General features: G+C 36.1%; 1 protein-coding gene across 1 annotated transcript in view; it reads left to right on the top strand.

Annotated features, from left to right (window-relative positions):
- Positions 1–22,584, top strand: part of Cobll1 (cordon-bleu WH2 repeat protein like 1) — a 153,773-nt gene that overhangs the window by 87,334 nt on the left and 43,855 nt on the right. Inside the window, exons 3-6 of the mRNA XM_026393132.2 lie at positions 6,519–6,707; positions 19,210–19,411; positions 21,389–21,617; positions 22,401–22,439. Of these exons, the coding sequence (XP_026248917.2) occupies positions 6,519–6,707; positions 19,210–19,411; positions 21,389–21,617; positions 22,401–22,439 (659 nt within the window). The remainder of the gene's footprint in view (positions 1–6,518; positions 6,708–19,209; positions 19,412–21,388; positions 21,618–22,400; positions 22,440–22,584) is intronic.

Raw genomic sequence — 22,584 nt, 5'->3', positions numbered from 1 at the left:
AGCAGCTGGAACTACAGATACATGCTAGTACTCCTGGCTAGTATGATTTCTAACAGAGTCAACATCCAAGGGTTAACTGTTGATGATATTTGCTAAATCTACTCTTCCCCTGATTCTTATAGGAAGTTATTTTGGGGGCTTAAAGGCACTGGCACTGGATAAACATTTGCTTTGATATGAAATACACACTATTTGGTACATTATGCCAAAGGTAACTGAAAGATGAGTTCTGTTTTCAAACGTGAAAGGCTAACACAAAATTAGGTTTTTCTTTCTTGATATCAGTTGTGCTCCTTTTTTGTCATGGGAGGTGAAAGCAAGAACATTTGTATCCTAACCCACAGGTGGGTTATATGACCTCATATAAGTTGTTGAAAACCTAGGCAGAATGAGGGAAAGTTACTTTCTACTCTGGAATTCTGTCATTCCTGATTTAATCCCCTATCCTTTTTTTCCTTAAAGAGGCAGAGGATATATTCTTGAGGACTGAGAACTTTTACCTATCTGTGTCTCTTTGGGACTTGAATGACTTCTTATACTTCTTAGCTGCTCACAGTATATTACAGAATACGCTGACTCTCAGTAACCCACCAAGTGTTATTCTCCAGTAAAGTCATGGAAGGAATGTAACCCTTTTCCCCCAATCTTCCCTCATTTAAATCAACAAATTCTTAAGGGGTATTCCATCTTGTGTCAGTTAAATTTTTTTGGTGCTAGCAGAGAATGAGACAGGCCAGGTCCCAGCCCTCATGGAATTTTCATTCTAACAGGAAAGAAGGAATAAGATGAATTCAGATTCTGATAAATGTGGAGGAAACTAAATGGTGCCAAGGGTGGGCCAAGATGGGTGGGAAAGTGTGGTTGAGGGGGAAATGGTTTATCTAAAGTTTGAGCTTAAGATGCAGGCAGTTTGAAGTTCTATGGTTAAAAGTATTTGGGTACCAAAAACAAAACAACAACAACAACAACAAAATTTGGGACTGGAAAGAGCTATGCAAGGCCCTCAAATGTGATGAACCAGGTCTGCTTCAGACAGGGGAAAGAATGCCAATGTGAATTAACACATGGAATTAAAACTGGGAGTAATGAGTGGAAGGTTCAGAGGTTGGCAAAGGAAGCTCAGTGGTTCTCAGATTTTAGCATGTATCTAAAATCATTTGGAGAGTTGTCAAATATGGCAGAGGCCCTGCCCCTGTGCTTTTGATTTTGTGGGACTGGGGTAGGGGCTGAAAATTTGCATTTCTAAGGTTACAGGAACTGTTACTGGTACACTGAAACCACATGGACAGGTCATTTGGGATCTCCTTAAACCCATACATTTTGAATGTATTATCAGTGAATTGGAAGGCTGGTGAAAAATAAGAGAGATGATGTGATTTGATTTACATATTAGAAAATCACTCTACGGCCGAGGAATGAATTTCAAGAGACAGAAGTAAATGATTGGAACAGTCCAGGCAAGAGATAGTGGCTTAATTGCCAGGGTGGTAGCAGAGAATCCAAAGAAAAGAATACAGGTTCAGGATATGTCTTAGAGGTAAGAGCCTAAGAGATTTGGTAATGGATTACAAGTAGGAAATCGGGAACTAAGAAGAATTCAATGTATGCCTAGGAGTTTTACCTGAGTTATGTGGGTGATTGGTGGTGCAGAGAGAGGGAATTAATGAAGGATGTGTATGTAAGAATGAGGTTTCGAGGTAGAGAGAAGAATCGAGGGTTTTGGTTATATAAATTTTGAGATACCTGTGGGACCTCCAAATGGAGATGACCATGAGAATTTTGGGCAAGTGTGTCAGAGCTCAGTAAACAAGTCAGAGTTGGAGGTGGGAATTGGAGAGAGAGCCATCCATAAACATAGATGATATCTGAAGCCATCTGGCTTGATGAAATCACCTGGAGGCATGTGGAAAAAGAAAATAGCCCAAAAGGGACCCCAGGGTGCTCCAACCTTGAGCAGTCATGCAGAGAGATAAGGTAGTGTGGAGGATGAGGAATGCTAGTGAGGAATGAAGACAGATTGTGCTGTCACATGAAGAGCCCAGGAAAGAATCCTCAGTAGAGGGCTTGGGCAGTTGTGAAATGGTGTTCCATGCGACTGAGATGACAAAGACAATTTTGTGATTTTTGGAGCCACCTAGGTCATAGTGACCTTAACAAGAGAAACATTGGTTGAGTCACATAACATGACGCAGATTTGAAAAGTGACTCACCAAGAAAAGGGAGCTTTGTAGTTCTTAATTGGACTCCTTTAAGAGCATATTGTTAGGCCCACCTAGGAGTGAACTTGAACTAAATCTTCCCTCGTTTCATTATACCCAGATAGAGAAATAGAAATTTCGAGAAATTGGTCTCCATCTGACAGTTGAAATATATAGTTTAGGGCCTGTGAAACATTACCAGTTACTTTGAAGGACTGCCTTATCAATGCTGACCACAGTGAATCTTGTTTGATAGAGGGTGGCTGTTGACTTTCTTTTTGGTTCAGAGACCATAATACTTAAAAGGTTACTGTTTTGGCAGCCCAGACTAAGATAGTGCATGCCTATAATCTCAGGAGGATGAGGCAGGAGGATCAAAAGTTCGTGGCCAGCCCAGCAACTTAGTGAGGCCCTAAGCAACTCCGCAAGACCCTGTCTGAAAAACTGAAAAGGATCAGGATGTAACTCTGTTTTAGAGCACCCTTGGGTTCTGCCCGCGGTGATGAAAACAAAGCTATTTTAAGACATAATTTGATTTTTATATTTTTGTCTTTTATACTGAAGCTGCATTTTGTATACTATTTCTAAGTGAATTTAAGAATCCTATAAAAATCTGTTAAATATAGGAACAGTGAGGTATGATTGAGTCTCATCCAGTTTCCACTTAAGGACATACTGTGTCTCAGGTAATGTTTTATTCTTTTTTGTTGTTTTTTTTCTTTTTAAACCCAGAAGAGATTTGATTATAATTCTGTGTTGTTGAACTTCTTTTGTTTCCTCCGTTTTAAGGATCTGTAATGATGTGATGATCTCAGTGTACACTGGATTTTGAAGTACTGTGTAAATCAAAATGATAAAAGACCAATAACAGTAATGGGGTACCAGTGGAATTCTGAGTTAAATAAGGTTTTGATATTTTTAAAATGTTTTAGGACATTTAAAATAGAATGTTAGAGAGCAGGGACCTGCAGAAAAACTGAGACAACCCTGAAGACCCCTTCTTCAAACCCAATTCTTGTAATTATGCCAGAAAGATTTCGGACATGCTGTGCAGAATAATCATAAGTTTATTAGAAGGAATAAGAAAGGGGAAAGAGGGATAAGGAGCCCCTCCTGCCCTCCAGTTTCCAGAGAGTGCTGCCCAGGTCCATCTCTTGACTTCTGGCTGACCACATGAGAATTGCATGAATCACCACCAAGAGAGGATGGTGTGGTGCTCAGAGTTGGAGAGCTCGCGCTCGCGCGCTCGCGCGCTCGCGCTCTCTCTCTCTCTCTCTCTCTCTCTCTCTCTCTCTCTCTCTCTCTCTGTCTCTCTCTCTCACCAGGGATTGAACTCAGGGGTATTGGACCATTGAGCCACATCCCCAGCCCTATTTTGGATTTTATTTAGAGACGGAGTCTCACTGAATTGCTTAGCACCTCGCTTTTGCTGAGGCTGCCACAGCCTCCTAAGCTGCTAGGATTTCAGGGGTGTGCCACCATGCTCAACCAGAGTTGGGGATCTTAAGGAAATTTAATCTCCCAGGTTTTGCCTCAATTTCCTGCCTCCTTAACCTGTTCATTACCATTTAAATAGCCCTCAGCAAGCTTTCTTTGTGAGGGTCTTGATATTTTAGTTGCCAGTGATGGTTTCCTGGGATGCTGGAGAGTCTAGCCCACCTGGTAGGATGTGACATGATCCTGAAACAATAGTTTATCTTAGGAGATGTAAGGAGGCAAGTTGTTTGTTTTTCTGGCAGTGGGGATTAAACCCAGGGGTACTTTACCACTAAGCTATATTCTCAGTCCTTTCTGGTTTTTATTTGGCGTGGGGTCATGGGGTCTTGGTAAATTGCTTGGGGATTGCGTAAGTTGTTGAGGCTGACTTCAAACTTTCCATCCTCCTGCCTCCATCTCCCAAATTGCTGGCATTACAGGGGTGCATGGCACTCCACCCAGTGGGAGGTTTTAACATACGAGGCCCCCATCTTTCAGGTGCTTATCTGTTAGATAAGATTTCCTATGGTTTTCAATTGCCCTTCTTCCCTTCTCATCTTTTTCCAGCTCACCCATTCATGAGGTGACTAGTTACCCAATCCTAATAGTGGCATTTAATTTAATTTTTTGTTATTATCAAACCATCTAACTCAAACATTAGGAATACTGGGAGACATGAGAAACGTATTTAAAAGATTTTGCTGGTGAATAAATGGCCACTTAAGTTAGAAGCTTAACGCTTCTTAGGATTCAGGGCAAATCCTGGCCTCAGCCTTGTATTCTTTTCATTAGATTAGACTATGGAGGAAGCAAATGAGGTAGACGCTTTCCTAATTTTGATGTGAATGGGTCACCATTGAGAGTCTATGGTTGATTCTATAGGTTCTGCGTATCCAAATTCTTCTTTCAAGAGCTGAGTCTCTCCCTTAAAGCACACCTGGACTCCTGCCTCCCACCCTATAGGGAGAGTTTTAGCTGACTTTCTCTGCTCTGGATCTTCAGTCACCCATCCCTTTCAGAACCTTTGTCTTTTGCTTTGCTCCTTTTGCATGTTTCCTACTGGATTGCTAATTCATTATGACAGGATCTCCGTCTCACTCTCAGGTACTTTCCACTTTTCAGTACCAAAGGAGTGACAAATGCTTTATTAATTAAGGTCATAATAGGTAAAATTAGTGTTCTTAATAGAAGTCTGATGTAAATGATATTTCAACCAGTGCTTTGTTCTCCTTTTTTTGTAATAGTCTTATCATTAATGATTAGAGATGGGTTTTCTTCACACACTCCAAGTACTTTAGGACATGAGATAGCAACACACACAGAACGCCAGCACTGTGAGTCAGAGTTCACTGCATGCGCACTAGAGGGGGGAGACTGCTCCAGGAATTTGACTCAATCCCTGATAATTATGTAAAGGTGAAGAGGATGAGGAGGACTTTCCAAGTGAAGACCAGGAAGAGCAAAATGGGGAGATGGTTGTGAAGGATCCTGGGTTCATATTACAGAGATGACAGAATTTTTAGGGATTGGATGTATTTTGTGACAAAGGGGATATTGGATACCAGGAAACTGAAAGAAATTTGATTGACTAGGTGGGGAGACTTGGTAAGTCTTTTAAAATTTATTTTTGTTGCTATTATTAAAGGAATTTTTCTTTCATCATTCTTTCTGGTTAGCTTTTCTTATGGCTACATGGACATGAAAGACTATTACTTAGGGGTTGAGGTTGTGGCTCAGTGGTATAGTGCTCACCTAGCATGCGTTAGGCACTGGGTTTGATCCTCAGCACCACATAAAAATGAACTAAAGATATTGTGTATTCCTCTACAACTAATAAATAAATGTTTTTAAAAAGACTATTACTTATTATGGAGTACAGAAAAATTTTTAAATGCCTCCCTTCTAGTGTTTAGATTAGATGCTTTGAAACAATAACAAAATTGAATTTTATTTTCCCTATACCAAGCCAAAGGTATAGGGAAAATAAAAAATCTAGGTTGATTGTTCAAATTTAAACATAACAATCAACATGAATTGTGGAATGATAAAAGACCAATAACCGTAGTGGGGTACCAGTGGGATTCTGAGAGGAATTCCAGTGGAATTCACTGATTTCTCATTCTCCTTTGACTTCTCTGTGGCATTTTACCCAACTCTTGAATTCTAAAGAAGTACTGGAGTTTTTTAATATTTATTTTTTCGTTGTAGCTGGACACACAATATCTTTATTTCATTTTTATGTGGTGCTGAGGATCAAACCCAGTGCTTCATGCATGCTAGGTGAGCACTCTACCACTGAGCCACAACCCCAGCCCAGTACTGTTTTTCTTTATGGCTCCACTTGCTTTCCTCCTCTTGAAATGTCCATTATTTCTAATCTTACTGTGTGTTTCAATTCATTCCCCCAAATCCAGTTTGTTTCCCATCTGTAAAACATTTATAAATTCTTAGGAAAATCGAGTTCTCTTCTCATGACTTTCAGTTGTCCATCTGCATACCTATTGTAAATCAGTCACCAAACTTAATGGTAATTTTTATATATGTCTGTCAATCCATCAAAGATCTTTATAACTTAATCTTCTTCAAGGAAATAAATTACATTCTTGGTATGCGGTGATGAACATATTTATTGAATGGAATAGAGGCAAATAGAAAATATGTTTTTAGGGAAAAGCAATTTCTCTTCCTTTGCCAATCCTTAGTAAACTAATGGTTAACATTTTGGTGTGTTTCTTTATGTATGTGAAAAATCTTTGTATACATTTTGGTTTTTATAAAATCAAATCATGCTAGAAAGTTACTTTTTAATATAGATCATATTTTCTATTTTTATTTATATTTTAGGAGGAAACCAAAAGCCAAGGCACCACTTCCTCCAGCGGAGATCAAATACATGGATGCCTCTTCAGTTGAGAATTCAGTGGGATCTGCTGCATTCATCATGGAGCAGAAAGAAAACATGATAGATAAAGACATTGAACTCTCCGTGGTTCTACCTGGGGATATTATCAAATCTACTACTGTTCATGGCAGGTATGCTTTGCAGAAAATAAAGTACTAGGACTTCCTTTTTATTTATTTATTTTTAATTGTGATTCTGGGGATTGAACCAGGGGCCCTCTATCACTGAGCCACATCCTGAGCCCTTATTATTATTATTATATGTTTCTGAATCTTGCTAAGTTTCTGAGGGTCTTGATATGTTGCTGACACTGCCCTTGAACTTTTGATCCTCCTGCTTCAGCCTCTTTAGTAGCTGGGATTATGGGCATATGCCACCATACCTCGTACTGTGACACGTATCTTGATGTTTTTGTCTTTAAACATTTCCTTCATAACTGAATGAAGGAAAAATGTTAAAGCATTTTTCTTTAACAAAGTAAATGCTAACAGGGTAATAAAATTTTTCTGCCAATGTTTTAATATCAATGCTATGAATTCCAACTCAGTGGAGTGACTTTTAGAATTTGGAATTTTAACTTGTTATTCAATAAGTTTTTTAAAATAATTCTTTCCTAGAGAAATCACTTATACTAATTTTGTAAGTTAAGCTGATAAAGCCAGTGATCTGAAAGAAAACCTTTCTTCTCCTTCCCTATATTGTTCTTCCCACTTTAAGCTGCTGCTTTGATTTTTGCAGATGTTTCCATTATTTTAAAATGTAATTATTTATTGAAATAGGCCAATCTATCTGTAAAATTAAGATTTTTAAAAATTTTCATTGATTTGATTTGATTAGCTAAAAAATATGAGTTAAATAGAAATGTAAAATCAAATTTTAAGCCAGCGAGAAGTGAGAAGGTGATTTATGAGGCTGGTAGCTTTGAATACCTGCATAAATGTTGGAAAAATGGAACAAAGCCAAGTGTAATTTTCCATTTCATTATGAAGTGGAAACTTACATAAATGAACTGTATCCTTGATCTTGTTCCACCTTTTACCTTTAGCTGCCCATTGTATCCAGGAGTACTTTTTAGAATGAAAACTGTATTCACCTTAGTACAAGTGAGTGTGTATATATCTAGGAATCTACAAATATATGGAAAACGAAAGAGTAGTTTTTTTAGTATTGCATTCTTATTTCCAGTTTTGTCCAGAAAACTCATTCAAAATAACCTTAAGATTTATTAAAGTCATATGTAACTTTACAAATTATTTAAAATAGATGAAATATAATAGTTCAGCTTTAGCAAATTAAACATAGTATTAATTAAATCTGAGTAAGTTGCATTTTTACCATTGTATGTAGTGAAAGTAGGTCTACAGCTCATACATGAAACCCTATTTGCAAGGTTGCAAGACCTGTGAATGTCCATGGTGGGATCTTGCCTGCACCTGCATTTTGGCTTCTTGGTGAGGAAAGCATCTTGGAAATTGGAGACAATGGCCATCATCTACAATATTATTTTTACTCTAGTTTTAAAGCAGTAATAAGAATGGATATTACTAAGCATAATAAAGACAATTCCTCTTATTTTTCCATGAATTCAAAGTAAGTTAAAAAAAAAGAAAGAAAAACATTTTTTCTAGTTCTTCACTGCCACTTACAGGTAACACCAATGAGCCTCCATATTTGTCCTTGGGTGTACCCGTTATCTCTATATGTTGCTGTCTTTTCTAATGTCTATCAATCAGTTTCTGAGGTCTTTAGATTTTATTCTTTTTAAGCTTAGTGACTTCAATATCACAATCATGGTTTTCCCCTCGGTCCTGCTGCCCATAACAGTTTTCTTAGACTTTCTTTACACTGCCTTTAACTCTGGGAACCTCCATCCATGGTCGACTTGCCCTGTACCAGGGGATGGTGGCATTGCATCACTTTTTAAAACTGTCCCATTACTAAGATGTTAGGTTCCTTCCTCAATGTTTTAACATGTAGCTTGTCTGCATCTTGTTTGCGCCTTACTTTCAAGTCGAATTTATGTCCTTTTTAAATGTTGCTGCTTTTTCTTCATATCCAGATTTTCTTTGTCTAACAGACGGGTTCTGCAACAGGCATTTGTCCTGCATTTGTACTCACCAGGACCCCAGACTCTTCTCACCCTTTTCTTGCCCTTGCAGCATGGTTGGGTCCTAACTCCTCAAACTTGAGTAATTTTCCATCAATCAACTTTGTATTTCTGGGCCACCAATTGTTGAATTGCTGCAGTTTTCTTATCTGCACACATGTATTATGCCTGAATTGTTAGGATTAAAGAAGACATCATATATTGATAGGATTAAATGTAATACTATCAGTGCTTGGCACATGTTGATTTCCCTGTGTGTTTGTGTGTTTTGCCTATGGCTGGGGATCAAACCCAGGGCCTCATGCATTCTAGGCAAACATGTGCTCTACCACTGACCTACATCATCAGCCTGCTTTCTCCTCCATTTTCTATTGGGAGTTGCTTTTCTTCACCCTGGGATCATTCCATTTACCTAAACCCACAGATTAATCTGACTAAAGCACCTCTCAGTTTGTGAGACTACCTTTGATAAAAAGACTGCAAGGGACAGCAATTTGATACCATAATAAGGAAGTCCAATCTGCCACGTGTGGAGATTGGTTCATGTGATTTTCTTCTCCTCTGACATTATGTAGGCTTTTGCTTCACTACTGTCCTTTGTGTAGCTTAAGCTTCACCACATGATTCTTTGTTCTTCTATGGTGCTTTACCGTTTTCATCTCTATACCTTTATGAACATCTGCTCCACCCCCATGGAACTTATCATCCTCATTTTCTCCAGTTAGCTTATGTAGCTCAAATGCCACTTTTTAATATAAAGGCTCCCTGATGTCTCCAGAATCACTTGTTAGCTCTGGCTTCCAGAATCTTCTGACTTGATACTGGGGTTTTCATATACTGTCCTGTGTATGCATTTTCTTTTTGAGTAAACCATATGGGCCATGAGAGGATGTCATTCCTTTTCTTCAAAATGCTTAACAGTTTCTTACAATGTATGAGGCACTTAATAAATTCATTAGAATAAATAAATAAATAAATCCTTACATGTAGTTGCTTTTCCAAAATCTTTTAGGAAAGATATATTCTCCAGGTAGAGAATGAAGTAGGCATGCACGGAATTGGAATGTCTGATTTTTTTTTTCCATTTTAAAATTTTTGTTTAGGACTGAGAAATTTTTCTGGGGTTAGAATTCAGTCGATATCAGTGTATTTACCATAAGGTTTGACTTAGCAGCTTGGTTTCTAATAGTTTTATCACCTAGGAAGATTCTATGAGTAATTTTCTATATTAAGTGTTCATGTGTGATTCTGATTATCTCAGGAGTATGATTCTGAGATATCTTTAGGAATGTGAGTCTAGATGTTATAAAGTACAATTTGGGATATTCCAAGAGTGTAATTTGCTGGATTAGAGATGCGATTTGGGAGATTTTAAGAGCATGATTAGGGCTGTCTTGAAAGTCGCAGCTACTGCTGATCTGTTGTTTAAAGAAGTGCTTAACAGAACAAGAAGAAATGTTCAGACAGAGACAGATATTCTATTGCTGAAAAATATTAGCTAATTAATGTGAAGACTGATAATGACAAAGATAAATTTCTTATGACTTTTTACTATAAAAAAATAGGAAAAATATCTACAGAATGAGAAAAGAATTTGAACGACTAGGGGAAGCTAATTTTAAACAAGTTTAAATGCATGAGAGCCTTTTAGATCAGAGACTCTGAAGGGCCTCTAATATAATTTTTTTTTAAGAGAGAGAGAGAATTTTTTAATATTTATCTTTTAGTTTTCGGTAGACACATCATCTTCATTTTATGTGGTGCTGAGGATCGAATCCAGTGCCCTGCACATGCCAGGCAAGCGCACTACTGCTTGAGCCACATCCCCAGCCCTCTAATATAAATTTTTGAGACCAACTTTTCCGAATTTATCTAAATGTTCCTTATATGTTTATTTTGATGATATTGATTATGTACTTGCTGTGAAAATAGTATTAATATTACATTGAAATATGTAGTTAGAATCCTTCAAATATATATTTTGATCACTTCTCAGAATTTTTTTCTCCAAAAATTAATTCTTAAGGGAGAATTTTAGAACTTTCCCACGATTTCTTGTGTGTTTCATGCGGAGGGCCCTCCAGAACGTTCCATTCAAGGAAATGCAAGTACACAGCATTATCTTCAGAAGAATGCCCTTGCTTTTATCTTGATTTTCACCAGAAGTTTACTCAGATTTGGGAACACAGTAAGGTTGGAGGTAGTAATAGATAATGCTCAAGGCAAACTAAAAGCATATTATCCCAAATTAGGTTGGTAGCCTTCTGCTAGTTCAACAACATTTGCAACAAGAGGCTAGAAGTCATGCTCTCTGCCATCTTGTTTTTGTGATCCTGCTCTCACATTGATGTCCACTGCAGTGCTGGGTTGCAAATGCTTGAACATTGCTGTCTGATGATCTCATGGATGACTGAAGGAAGGAGGAATTAAAGCATTTTATTTATATTTAACTTCACTGTAGTATAGAAAGGTGTGTGTGTGTGTGTGTGTGTGTGTGTGTGTCTGTCTGTCAGTCTACATACTGGTAAATTACCTTTTTCACCAAAGCAGTTCTTAATTTATTTAAAAGTGAATGTTAAAAAATATGGCTGTTATAGACAAATTGCCTAGAGGCTTTCTCCCTCAGAAATTTCTGCTAGTACTTGGAAAAAGTTAATTTTTAGAAAAATGTAGTTTACAGCCTAAACTAATATAAACACTACAGAAAATAAGGGAATATGTGGGTACGTTTTTATTATTCTAGATCCTCATGGTTATGTTTCTGATTGGTATGTAATTATTACTCACTGAATAAGCCTTAGTTCATTTTCCCTATGGGATGTATTTTTGAAGCAAAATGTTGAGTTTGGAAAATTTGATAAAATTTGACATTTAATCTTTTTTAGCCTATAGGGAGGACATTCATGGCTAAACTAGCATACAATAGGGGAAAGGAAAAAAAAGCACCATATATAAAAGAGAAGGATATTTTTCTCTTTTTTCATAAATAGAAATTTGTTTTGGTTTAAGCAAAATTGAGGATATCATATATGAAAACACAAGAAAATGTAGAACTTGAAGCTTCAAGTTCCAACTAGAAATTACAGGTTCCTTCATGACTTTCTGTGTGATTTCAAACAAGTCACCTCACTTCTCTGGGCTCTTCCTTTAAAATGACCCAGAGACATATTGTACATGGTTGGTAGGTACCCTGATTTACAGGTTCAGTACCACCAGCAGTTTTGACTGGCACTGGGTAGGTCAGCTATGGAACTCAGGAGCATTTTATATGGAGTACATCGCCACCTATTGGCAACAAGTAGACTTAAAAATGACAAGATAATAACTACTGCATCATTGAAGGGCCTTTTTGTTAAAACAGGACAAAGCAGTAATACAATAGCAAGGAACTTAGAAGAATTGAAAAAGTTCAATCATTTATTGAAAAGTGCCAAGTGATGACAGATATGTGGCAAATACATGTCTATAACAGGTTAATTTTTAAAAACACTACTAAAAATATATATAAAAATCTATATTCATGTTCATAGCTACAAGAATACTTAAATCTGGGGTTAGAGTCTTATGCAGTCATTGCTGCTGAAAAGAAAATTTGGAATTTTAACTATTAAAGTATTTAAGTGTAAGAGCACTGTTGGCGTTTTTAATTGGTGGGACTGAAAAAGGCTGTAATTAGTCTCTGTTACTGCCCTGCTATGCCCTACAGCCCCCAAGCCTCTGTTGGTTGAGGGCTCTGCTGGCTTGAGAATGAGGTGGCATTCCCAGAAGGGCTACCCTCTTCCCTTTCCTGGCATATAGGCCTTGTAATGCCTTGTAACAATGAGTCTTCTTAATTTTAGCTTTCAATTTTTTATGATAAAAATTCCATAGTTGGACACTTTAGGAAGTTGGGAAATACAAGTAAGTCCCCCAAATTAAAAATATGATGCAGTTATTGACTAGGCAGATTACAACTATTAACTCTATTTTTTAATTCACATACACATGTACGTACATACACCCGTATATACACTGCAGATTTTTTTTTACGCCAATATGGCATTATATTGTGCAATCTATTTTGTGACCTGCTTTTGTTCAGTTAATGACTCACAACTTCCATGTCAATAACATTTCATCCTTTGTATTCAAATTGCCCCTATTGCCATGAGATGTATTTGTAGTATTTTTGTTTTCATAAGGGTGTGTATGCAGATAAGTTTAGCAGATAAGTTCTTAAAGTATTTATGAAGGTAACTATTTATAATTATCTCTAAATATCAAATTCAAGATAAATGACCACGTAGAGTCCAGATAGAGTGATGTTTGAAGATTTTTTTTCAAGTTTTAGTAATATTCTGTGTTTACTAATAGATATAAGAATTTTTTATCAGTTTAGTTATGGTCTTATTTATGAGCTTCAAATTTTAATTCTTTGTGTTACTTTCTTTAAAATATTCCTTGTAGCATAGTTTAAATAAGCATTATCAACTTTGGGATTAGGTGTGTGTTTTTGTTGGTTCCACTTCATTTCTTATACACATGGAGAGTCGGGGACAACTACTTCATCCTGAACTAGGAGGGATGAGAAGACATGGCTTAACATCAGGAACATTTAAGAATGTCCAAACTATTGTTTGTAAGTCTGATTGGGTTTTTAGTCTGCATTTATAAGGGATTTGGACTCAACTCAGTTTTGAGGATTTAATGAAAATGTGTAAAATATATTGCTAGATACTGGGAAAGAGTTAAAGAATCATAGTAAAAAAAGAATTGTTATTTAAAGATAGTTATCAGATGCGTGAATCCATCTCTTGGCAATAAGTCCTTATCATTATGCATTCCCATGTTCCTCGAATAGTCCCCATTGGCACCTGGTATCCCCTGGGCATTACTAATGGTGCCCCCTTTTGCTCCCAGGTGTCCTAGTGAGGATAAGTTGCGGAGCTATCCTACTGGTAAATGACCTTGTTTAAGTACTTGCCGTGTTTCTAAATTCACTGAAGTAGTTTTTTGCTATACCTTGTTGTTCTCAAAGCTCTTTATTGAATCATGATCTGTATTTTTTGATTCAGAGTTAGATCTTTTAAACACAGAAATGGAAGACTTATCCTAACCTTAGGTAACAAAACTAGGGCAAGATTTCCACCACCATGTGTCATGAATGCGTAAAGGGTCATAGAGGGATTAGGGGTAATGCAGTGAAGTCATTAATCTGTAAAGTAAAATTTATAGCAGATATCCTATTCCAAACCGTCTATGCTCTGCTGATGGGCAATACTTGAGGTACCATAGGATTAAAATGTAGCTGAAGGAATACTGCATTGGGGAGTCAGGAAATTCTAATCCTAACTGTGCTCTGAACTCTGTATGTAGGCTGGTCATGTAACCTCTCAAATCTTAGTTGTTCCATTCATAAAGTGAGAAGTTTTCATGGGGGTTGTGAGCTCAAATGAGATAATAGATATGAATCTCTACTACAAAGGACTGTTATTTATTTCTAAAGGGAGTGGGAAATCTCATAGGGATTTCTTCATTTTAAAGAAGAAATCTGAAAATAAATAGCCTTCCAGAATATCATAATTTTGCAAGAGGTAAACAGAAGTTAATACCACACAAACCTGTTAAATAATACATTGAACTACAATTCAAAGCAATATGGTAATAAGAACAAGGGAAAGACTGAGACATAGTTAAGGAAGTGATGATCAAGTTCATACACTCTGCTTTTAATAATTCACCTCAGCTTTCTAATTGGAAGGCTGGGGTGCACTCCTATCTCAGGGAACAGGAGGACAGGCATCTTCCCTGTGGTGATCCGTGGTAGATCTCTTAGCCAGCTGCTGTCGGGTACTTATCATCATGATCTAAGATATTGTCTTAGGCAGAAGTAGTTTGGCATACAGGTAGAAAATTCTAAACAACTCCATTCAAGAGATGATTTCATTTTCTGTGGGTGTAATTTGTGAATAGTTGACCCCAGCAGCCATTGAATGCCAGACCTGCTTTAGTAGATGTTGTATTTTGATAGTTAGAGCTGGACAGTGAGAAATTTCCATCCTCAAAATCTTCTGGTCAGGGTCAACTGTTTCATTTTAGTGCCCAATACTGGAGCTCTAGATAAAAATGTCTCGCTTTCAAATGGGTTTGAGACTATGTTTAGAAAGGTCTTGGCCTACTCAATGTTGCTGTCCTACCTTTGTGTGAAGAGGGCATAGCTTCTGTTACTCAAATTTGTTAATAAATAGAAACCAAAGTGCTCTAGTTTTTGTATGTGTTCCTGTGAATCTCCTTGCAACTGCTGTGCTTCTTCATGTGTCAGGTGCCCTAGAGACGCCAGTTGTACATTGTTTGCTCTGTGTCTTGAACACTGAGGTTCAAACAGACTTACGTTATGAGAAAATAATCACAGATGCCTGTAAACCCCTCCTACAACAGCCTGGACCTACTGAATGCCTCATATTAGGTGCTGGGAGAAAGGATTTGCTGAGATGTGGTCCTGTTATAGAGGAATTCCTATCTAGGTACAAATGGATCCCAGATAGCATCTTGAGCTCACTGTGTCCTGAAGGTCTGGATAAGATTGGCCTGGACCCTTATCCCACTTGCTGTGGAAAGTCCAGTCCCCTTTGTGATCTTATTGTAAGTTTAGGGTCACCGCTGGCTCTGACTTATTTTGTATTATGCCTGCATAGATTCTTATCTTTTGGTCTCCTTTCTCTTCTTGACTTCACCCCTCCTGAAGTCATGATGACCTTAGCGATGGTGTGTGGTCATCAAAAGGAGAGGTTAGTAAGATGATCACATAGCAAGCTCTGCACATTTGTGTTTCAGGGATCCTATTGGGCCCTTGCAGCAACGTTGCCACTTTTTGATGTCCCTGCAATCTGACCTCTGCACTGGCTCAGTCTTCTTTCTAATTCGGTGCCCTCTTCCTACTTTGGCTTTAATCCCACTAGCTCACTACAAAATATATGTGGACTCTGACTTGTCTGAGCCACTACCATCTCCCACCTAAATTTTGGCAATACTCTTGTATGTAACCGCTTCTCCAGGCTATTCTGAATATAGCGTTCAGAATATAATCTTTTTAAACATAAAGCAGATCACATCACTCCTCAGAACTCTCTCAGGCTTTTTAGTTCACACCATAAGATCTCAGATCTTTCTGTGAAAGGCCTTTAAGCATAAAATTAGCACCCTGATTTTATTCCTACTGCTTTCACCTTAGCCCACTGGTTTTTGTTTTTTATTTTAATGCCATACAGCACAGTCCTGCCTCAGGGTCTCAGTCATCCAGGCAGAGTTGGGAAATGCAGTTCTTCCAGATACCCCACTCCCTCCAGGCCTCTATTCTAAAGCCATATATATATATATATATATATTTTTTTTTTTTTCAGTTTGGACATTCCCTGACCTTTTACTTTTCATCTTGGTATTAATCACTATATGATGTCCCATAGATTGTACATTTTTATTCTCTTCTGTCTGGATTGGTGTTTTGTAAATGGCAGCTTGCCTCAGAAGGGGCTGAGGTGCTGGTCAAAGCAAAGGCTGCTGTGCCTCACCACAGGCTCTGATTCAGGCTGGGGCTTGAGAATTTGCATTAATTACACGTTTTGAGCACATAGAAATGCACTGGTCCGTGGCTCACATTTTGAGAACCAATGTAGTAGAACTACTCTGTCCAAAATGGTAGCCACTCACTACACGTGTCTTATAAATTGAATTTAAGTTAAATGAAATTTGAAATTCAATTTGTTAGTCCACCAGCTGTATGGTCACTTATTGTATTGCAAATATTAGAACATTTCCATAACTGCATAAAGTTCTATTTGACACATTGCTGTAGAATATAAACTACATAAAGGTGGATTTCTTTTCTGCTTTTATTTTTCTCTTTCCCCTAGAGCACATTCCTCATGTTTATATATAAAGTCGACCTGGAACTTACTTGGTTTAAGAAATAAGGTAGAAACACAAATTTTAGATGACTAGTTAGTGTCTCCAGAAATCTAAAATACCACTATTAAATTTGTATATGCATTTGTACCTATGGTGGAATTTTCTGGTATGTTGTATTTATTTGAGAATAGGAATATTTTCAGGACAAAATTGGCTTCTGGAATTATCAAAAAGAATTGAACATGGAATTACAGAATGAGAGAATACACTCAAAAAGATACTCTGTGGTTTTCATTTGGCTTTCAAAGAGGCATTTTTATTTTGGCAGTGTTGAGTTCAAATATTATGATAAAGTCTTATGTCAGCATGTGCTACCAAAGGATGAAAAATAGCATTAAAATAGGGATTTAAAAAAATTGTAATTAGTATTTTTGCCCTGTTAACTTAGTTTATGTTTCTGGCAGAGATTCTAAACAACTATATAGAAAGTGAAAGGTATTTGAGTTGCAAGCTTTAGTGTTTTTTCATTTATTACTTGACACATTGGTATAAAGAGAAAACAGATATAATATGCATACATCACCATTTACAGATAGCAGACCACTGTACATTTGATTCACAATGAAAATTCTCCTTCAGTATAACTATTTATAGTTGTTTACTTAGATATTAGCTAATCCATCTTAACTTTATTATCAGTGAAAGCACCTTTTTTTACATTCTTTTTTTTTTGCATTTTTTGAGAATCAGTATGTGGCATCAATTGATCTCAAAGTATTGTATTACCAAAAAAACAAATTTTTATAAGGTCAGTGTACTTGTCTCTCTCTGGATGAATTTTAAAGTATACTATCCAAAATACAATATGGGTAGTCAGAGACAAATTCCATAGTATAACTCTGAGAAGGACACAAAACTCCGAAGTATTACTGCACAAGCATCAAGTCAAGATATAGCGGATATATTCTGAGGACTGAAACATATTCCAGAGAATCCTTTGTATTAAGAGTGTTAAGAAGATTAGTCTTGTATTTATTCTTCTTGTGTGTGTACCAGTGGGATGGTACTGAATGTGGGGGAGGAGGAGGAAAGTGAGGCACCATTAAGAAATGCACCTCTTTCTGGCACGGAGTCTGGCATGGCCTAGGAACTTGTGACAACCACAGAAAGGGGGGTGTGATGAGGGAGTGAACACAGGGGACTGTTTGAAAATTTATATAAAGTGTTGTGTGACCTCAAGATCCCACAGGGCTAAACAACTGACCCTTCCCCACCTCTGCAGGAAACTCCTTTTCTTGAAAACACTAAGTTTTAGAGACTACAAAATGGGAACTGCTCTTGGGGGAGTGGGGTGAGATGCTATGTGAAAACAGATTTACTAAGTTTTATATGGCATACTGAATGCTGAGATTCCTAGCCTCATTTTCCTATCAAATTTCTGAACACCAGTAGCTAGGTTTTTATCTCTAGTTTTGCTGACATTTATGTTTCCCAGTGGTGGGGAATGGATGACAACCAGATTACTCTGAAGTGAAGCACATGAACCCATACCTCCTTCCATAAAAACAGGACTTTTACACAGTGTTGTAGTGCCTTATTATTAAGTGTGAACTAACAGTTAAAGGTTGCCAGGCATTAGAGGAAAACACATGATACAAAAGATTTTTTTTAGTTTTTTTTTCCTTAGGGCTGACAATTAAGAAAGGCCCAGAGACCACATTGTTCTGTGGATGGTATTAGTGAAAACACTTGTCTGTAACATCTGTTGAAAGGGAAGCCAAATACTGAGAAGTGTCCCTAGATCTCAAGTTGGGTATGAAAGTGCCTACAGAAATAGATCCTATATTACCATTAGTATTTTATACTTAGTCACTATTTCAAATGATCTCATGCATTTACTTGATTTCTTTTTTATTCTCTAACACAGACACCATAAACTTTTTTCTGTCAAGAGCCAGATAGTAAAAATATTAGACTCCTACTTTAATCTGCACAGTGTAACACAAAAGCAGGTTGAGTCATTATATAAACAAACAGGTGTGGCTATGTTCCAGTAAAACTTCTTTTATAAAAACAGACTGTGGGTGTAGTTGACCTGCATGTTGTAGTTGGTCTAGTTCATGTAGTAGAGTTAGATCTATGAGGACAGGTGCACCATAATATTTGTATTGGGATGCAAAGCCTAGGAAATGTTAAACAAATATTTTTGAATGATTTAAGAAATATGTACTCTTTAGGATTTTGCATGCTTCCTTGTAGATACTTACTATCTGTTTTGCAAAGCCAAATAAATTTCTAAAGAAGTGCCTACTAAATTGACTAGTCTTAATTGACTTAATGAGTATTCATCTCCTCCTGAAATTTATAATGCAAAAAATTTTGATGAAAGCATATAGGCAATTGCTAAAGCAACATTAGGATCTAAGTTCTCTTAAATGCTACCTACGATATTTTAACTATTATAATTTTATTTGATAAAACATAGTTAGAATTTTAAGCTGATTTTACAAGTACTATATTGTAGCATTACTTTATCTATTGAAGGCACCTGCCTGTGTGTATGAAGAATTCTCAGAACAATAGCTAACAGTTAATGAGGTGGTTTTGTGGATCCTATGATCAGCATTACTCTTGTTTTACAGCAAACCAATGATGGACTTGCTGATATTTCTCTGTGCCCAGTATCATTTAAATCCATCAAGCTATACCATTGATCTGCTGTCTGCTGAAAAGAATCACATTAAATTTAAGCCAAACACACCAATAGGAATGTTGGAGGTAGAGAAGGTAATTTTAAAGCCAAAAATTCTGGACAAGAAAAAACCTACACCAATAATACCAGAGGTAAGGATTGCATTTTTGATTTTGATGTCTCATAGCCAATGTATTAAGTTAATATTTCAGTTATTAGCTCATTCCAAAGGAAATAAAAATTGGCTTTTTAGTCAACTTGAAAATGGTTATTATGTTTTCTTGGGCCACAATGTTTAGATTCCAGTTGGTTATTGGTCCTGTATCAACTAGAATTGGAGGAATACTTTAGATATTGAATGTTTATAAAGTGATTGATAGGCTGTATCAGAGCCTGACAATTATGTACATGCTGGATTTTAAACTATGCTTTTAAAAAATTCTTTGTTTAATGGTAGATTTTAGAATCTTTTAATGAAAATTCACTTAAGAATTTATTATATTTTGGTTTCTCTATTTAGTAAGTGGCAGTTGTCATTTAATAATGTTATTTATGCTGCACAGTGACTCAGTTTTCCCTAATATATGAATTTTAACAAAGAAGTTTAAACTATAAGGATTCTAAAATAATTATTAGATTTTTGGTGTGTGTGTGTGACAGAGAGAGAGAGAGAGAGATTGAGATTGCTGGGGATGGAACTCAAGAAGGCTTTTGCATGCTAGACAAACTCAGCCCCTGGGCAGATCCTCAGTCCTTAATCAATTATTCTTTATAAAATTATTCTGTTTATATAAACAGTGGGGTAGAAGTTTATGGTTTTCATGAATAATCTTTTATTATGAATACAACTTCATAAAATATAAAACTTTATATCTTAAGTGGATAGTTCATTTACATGTGACTTGAACACATTTATTGTCACATTTCTTCATATTATGAAGTTTTTACAAAGTCAACAGGATTTTTTATAACAAAACATTTTCTTTTGTATGTAATACTGAATATTAAAATATTGGACAAAATTCTTCTGTCTAGGTGCATGTTTACTGGATTTACTTGCTGTTTATTCAGCGGTTAACCTGCTGTTTAAACTACTATGGAAGTAGTTTTATTTATGTTGTAGCATGCACATTATATAAAGGAGCCCCTCAATTATATGTGGTGTCTTTATGAATAAATGTCTTTGATATCTACAAACTAGATTATATTTAGTTGCTAAGTTCCTTTTACATAGGATTTAATTTAGTTATATCAAAGTTAGGAGATTCTTAAAGATTTTCAATAATTTTGAATTATTAGCATAGATATATAAATAGGAATACTTTAATAATCTTTACTATATTAAAAATAACCAAGCTATAATAATAGTAACAACAAAAACTAATCACAAGAGAAAGTGTACTTTCATAATTTCCTCTGTGGCACACACTGTGCTAAACTCCTTATATGATTTTTCTAATTTATTATGTTTTGAATAGAGAGACACAAATATTCTAGTGGTTTTTCAAAAGATTCCTCTTTTAGTTGAGGCAACTAACTGACAAATGATTCAAAATATAAATATTCCTTAAATAAAGAATAGGATAAAACATGGGTGGTCTCTGTATTATTATGTATGTTGTTAATTTTAAAGTAAACAATGTAAAAACAACACTGCACATGAGGTTTTCTCTTCTTTGGTTTAAATCTGCTTAATTTATTATATAAGGATTGTGGATTATTTAATGTGAATTATGTAATCATTTATTTCTTTTGCAGTACTGGGGACTGAATGCAGGACTCTCTGCAATGGAGCTACATCCCCAGTTCTTTTTATTTTTATTTTGAGGCAGAATCTCACCAAGTTGTCAAGGCTAGCCTTGAACTTGTGATCCTCTTGCCTCACCCACCTGAGTAACTGAGATTATAAGGGAGCACCACAAACCTGACCAATTTAGATTGTTTGATATGCAAACTAATATTTGTTTCTTACAATTTGCTTTAGATATAGGAAATAACATTAATGAAAAAGAGAATAAGAAAGAACTGTTTATAAATATATAATTGTAAATAAACTCATTATTTTAGACCTTATAGAAAGCTTATTTTAATAAATTATGGTGTAACTCTAGCTTTAATCCATGTTTCAGAAAACTGTGAGAGTAGTCATCAATTTCAAGAAAACACAGAAGGCCATAGTGAGAGTTAGTCCACATGCACCCCTTCAGGAACTGGCTCCTGTCATATGTAGCAAGTGTGAGTTTGACCCACAGCACACACTGCTGATGAAAGACTACCATTCCCAGGAGCCCCTCGACTTGACAAAATCTCTCAATGACCTGGGACTGCGGGAGTTATACGCCATGGATATCAGCAGAGGTGAGTTAGGCCTTTCGTTTTACTCATTGAACAAAATGTGCATACATGTATGTGTGTGCTGTGTTTATGTACAGGTGTTCTCAGGTTCATAATGACGAGAGGGAAGTAAATTCATGTTGTTGGGAATAAGAAGAAAACACTAAATAAAAACAAACTCTTGGAAATAAAACAAATCAATTTAAATATAAAACAACTTGATTTCAGTTACTAAAATAGGAATAAAAACTTTGTAGCTATTATCCACATTTATTTTTTCAAAATTCAACTTAATTCTTTGTGGTTTTAGATTTAAACAGAAAACAAAAATTTACCTGAGAACTCATTGTTTAAATCAAGTGTGAGTTACTGTAGAATTTGTATGAGGTTTTAATTATACAAGTTTGGAAATTTCTTGCCTATTTTTCCCCCTCTAAGGTCAACATCCACAATAAACTGGCTTATAAAATGAATCAATTTAATTTCAAAATTTTTCCAAACATCTTGCAGTTTTAATCTATAGAAATAATGTTTTGTATTAAAATTTTTGGAGATCTTAGATGATGCTGGTTTGTCTGATATCTTACACACCCAGGCAAACGTATTTATCAAACATGAATATATCTTACTAGGATAAATAAAACTTTAGTGAAGCAGACAGTTACATACTCTGCACAGAGACCTTCAAACATGCTGGTGTTTTAGCATTATGTAATTCAGAGACTACTTTCTCAACTCAGTAATGTTTTTTACTTGAATAATCAACATCTTCACAGTCAATTTACCCTCTTTTGCCCCCTCCTGTAGCCACTTCTGTTACTGCCTTCAATAAGTCATCTCTACAAGGTAAGACACATAAATCAGTAGAAACTATAAATTATAACATGAAATTGGGTATGTTGAAAATAAACTTCTAATTTTTCCCGTTTTCTTAACATTACTAACATACATTCTGTAAGAGATTTTTAACTTGGACTTTGCTTTTATTTCC

The sequence above is a fragment of the Urocitellus parryii genome, chromosome 1 (assembly GCF_045843805.1).
Source record: "Urocitellus parryii isolate mUroPar1 chromosome 1, mUroPar1.hap1, whole genome shotgun sequence".
In the NCBI taxonomy this organism is placed as follows: Eukaryota; Metazoa; Chordata; class Mammalia; order Rodentia; family Sciuridae; genus Urocitellus; species Urocitellus parryii.
The sequence above is the reverse complement of the archived record's forward strand: the minus strand, read 5'-3'. Positions and strand labels throughout refer to the sequence as shown.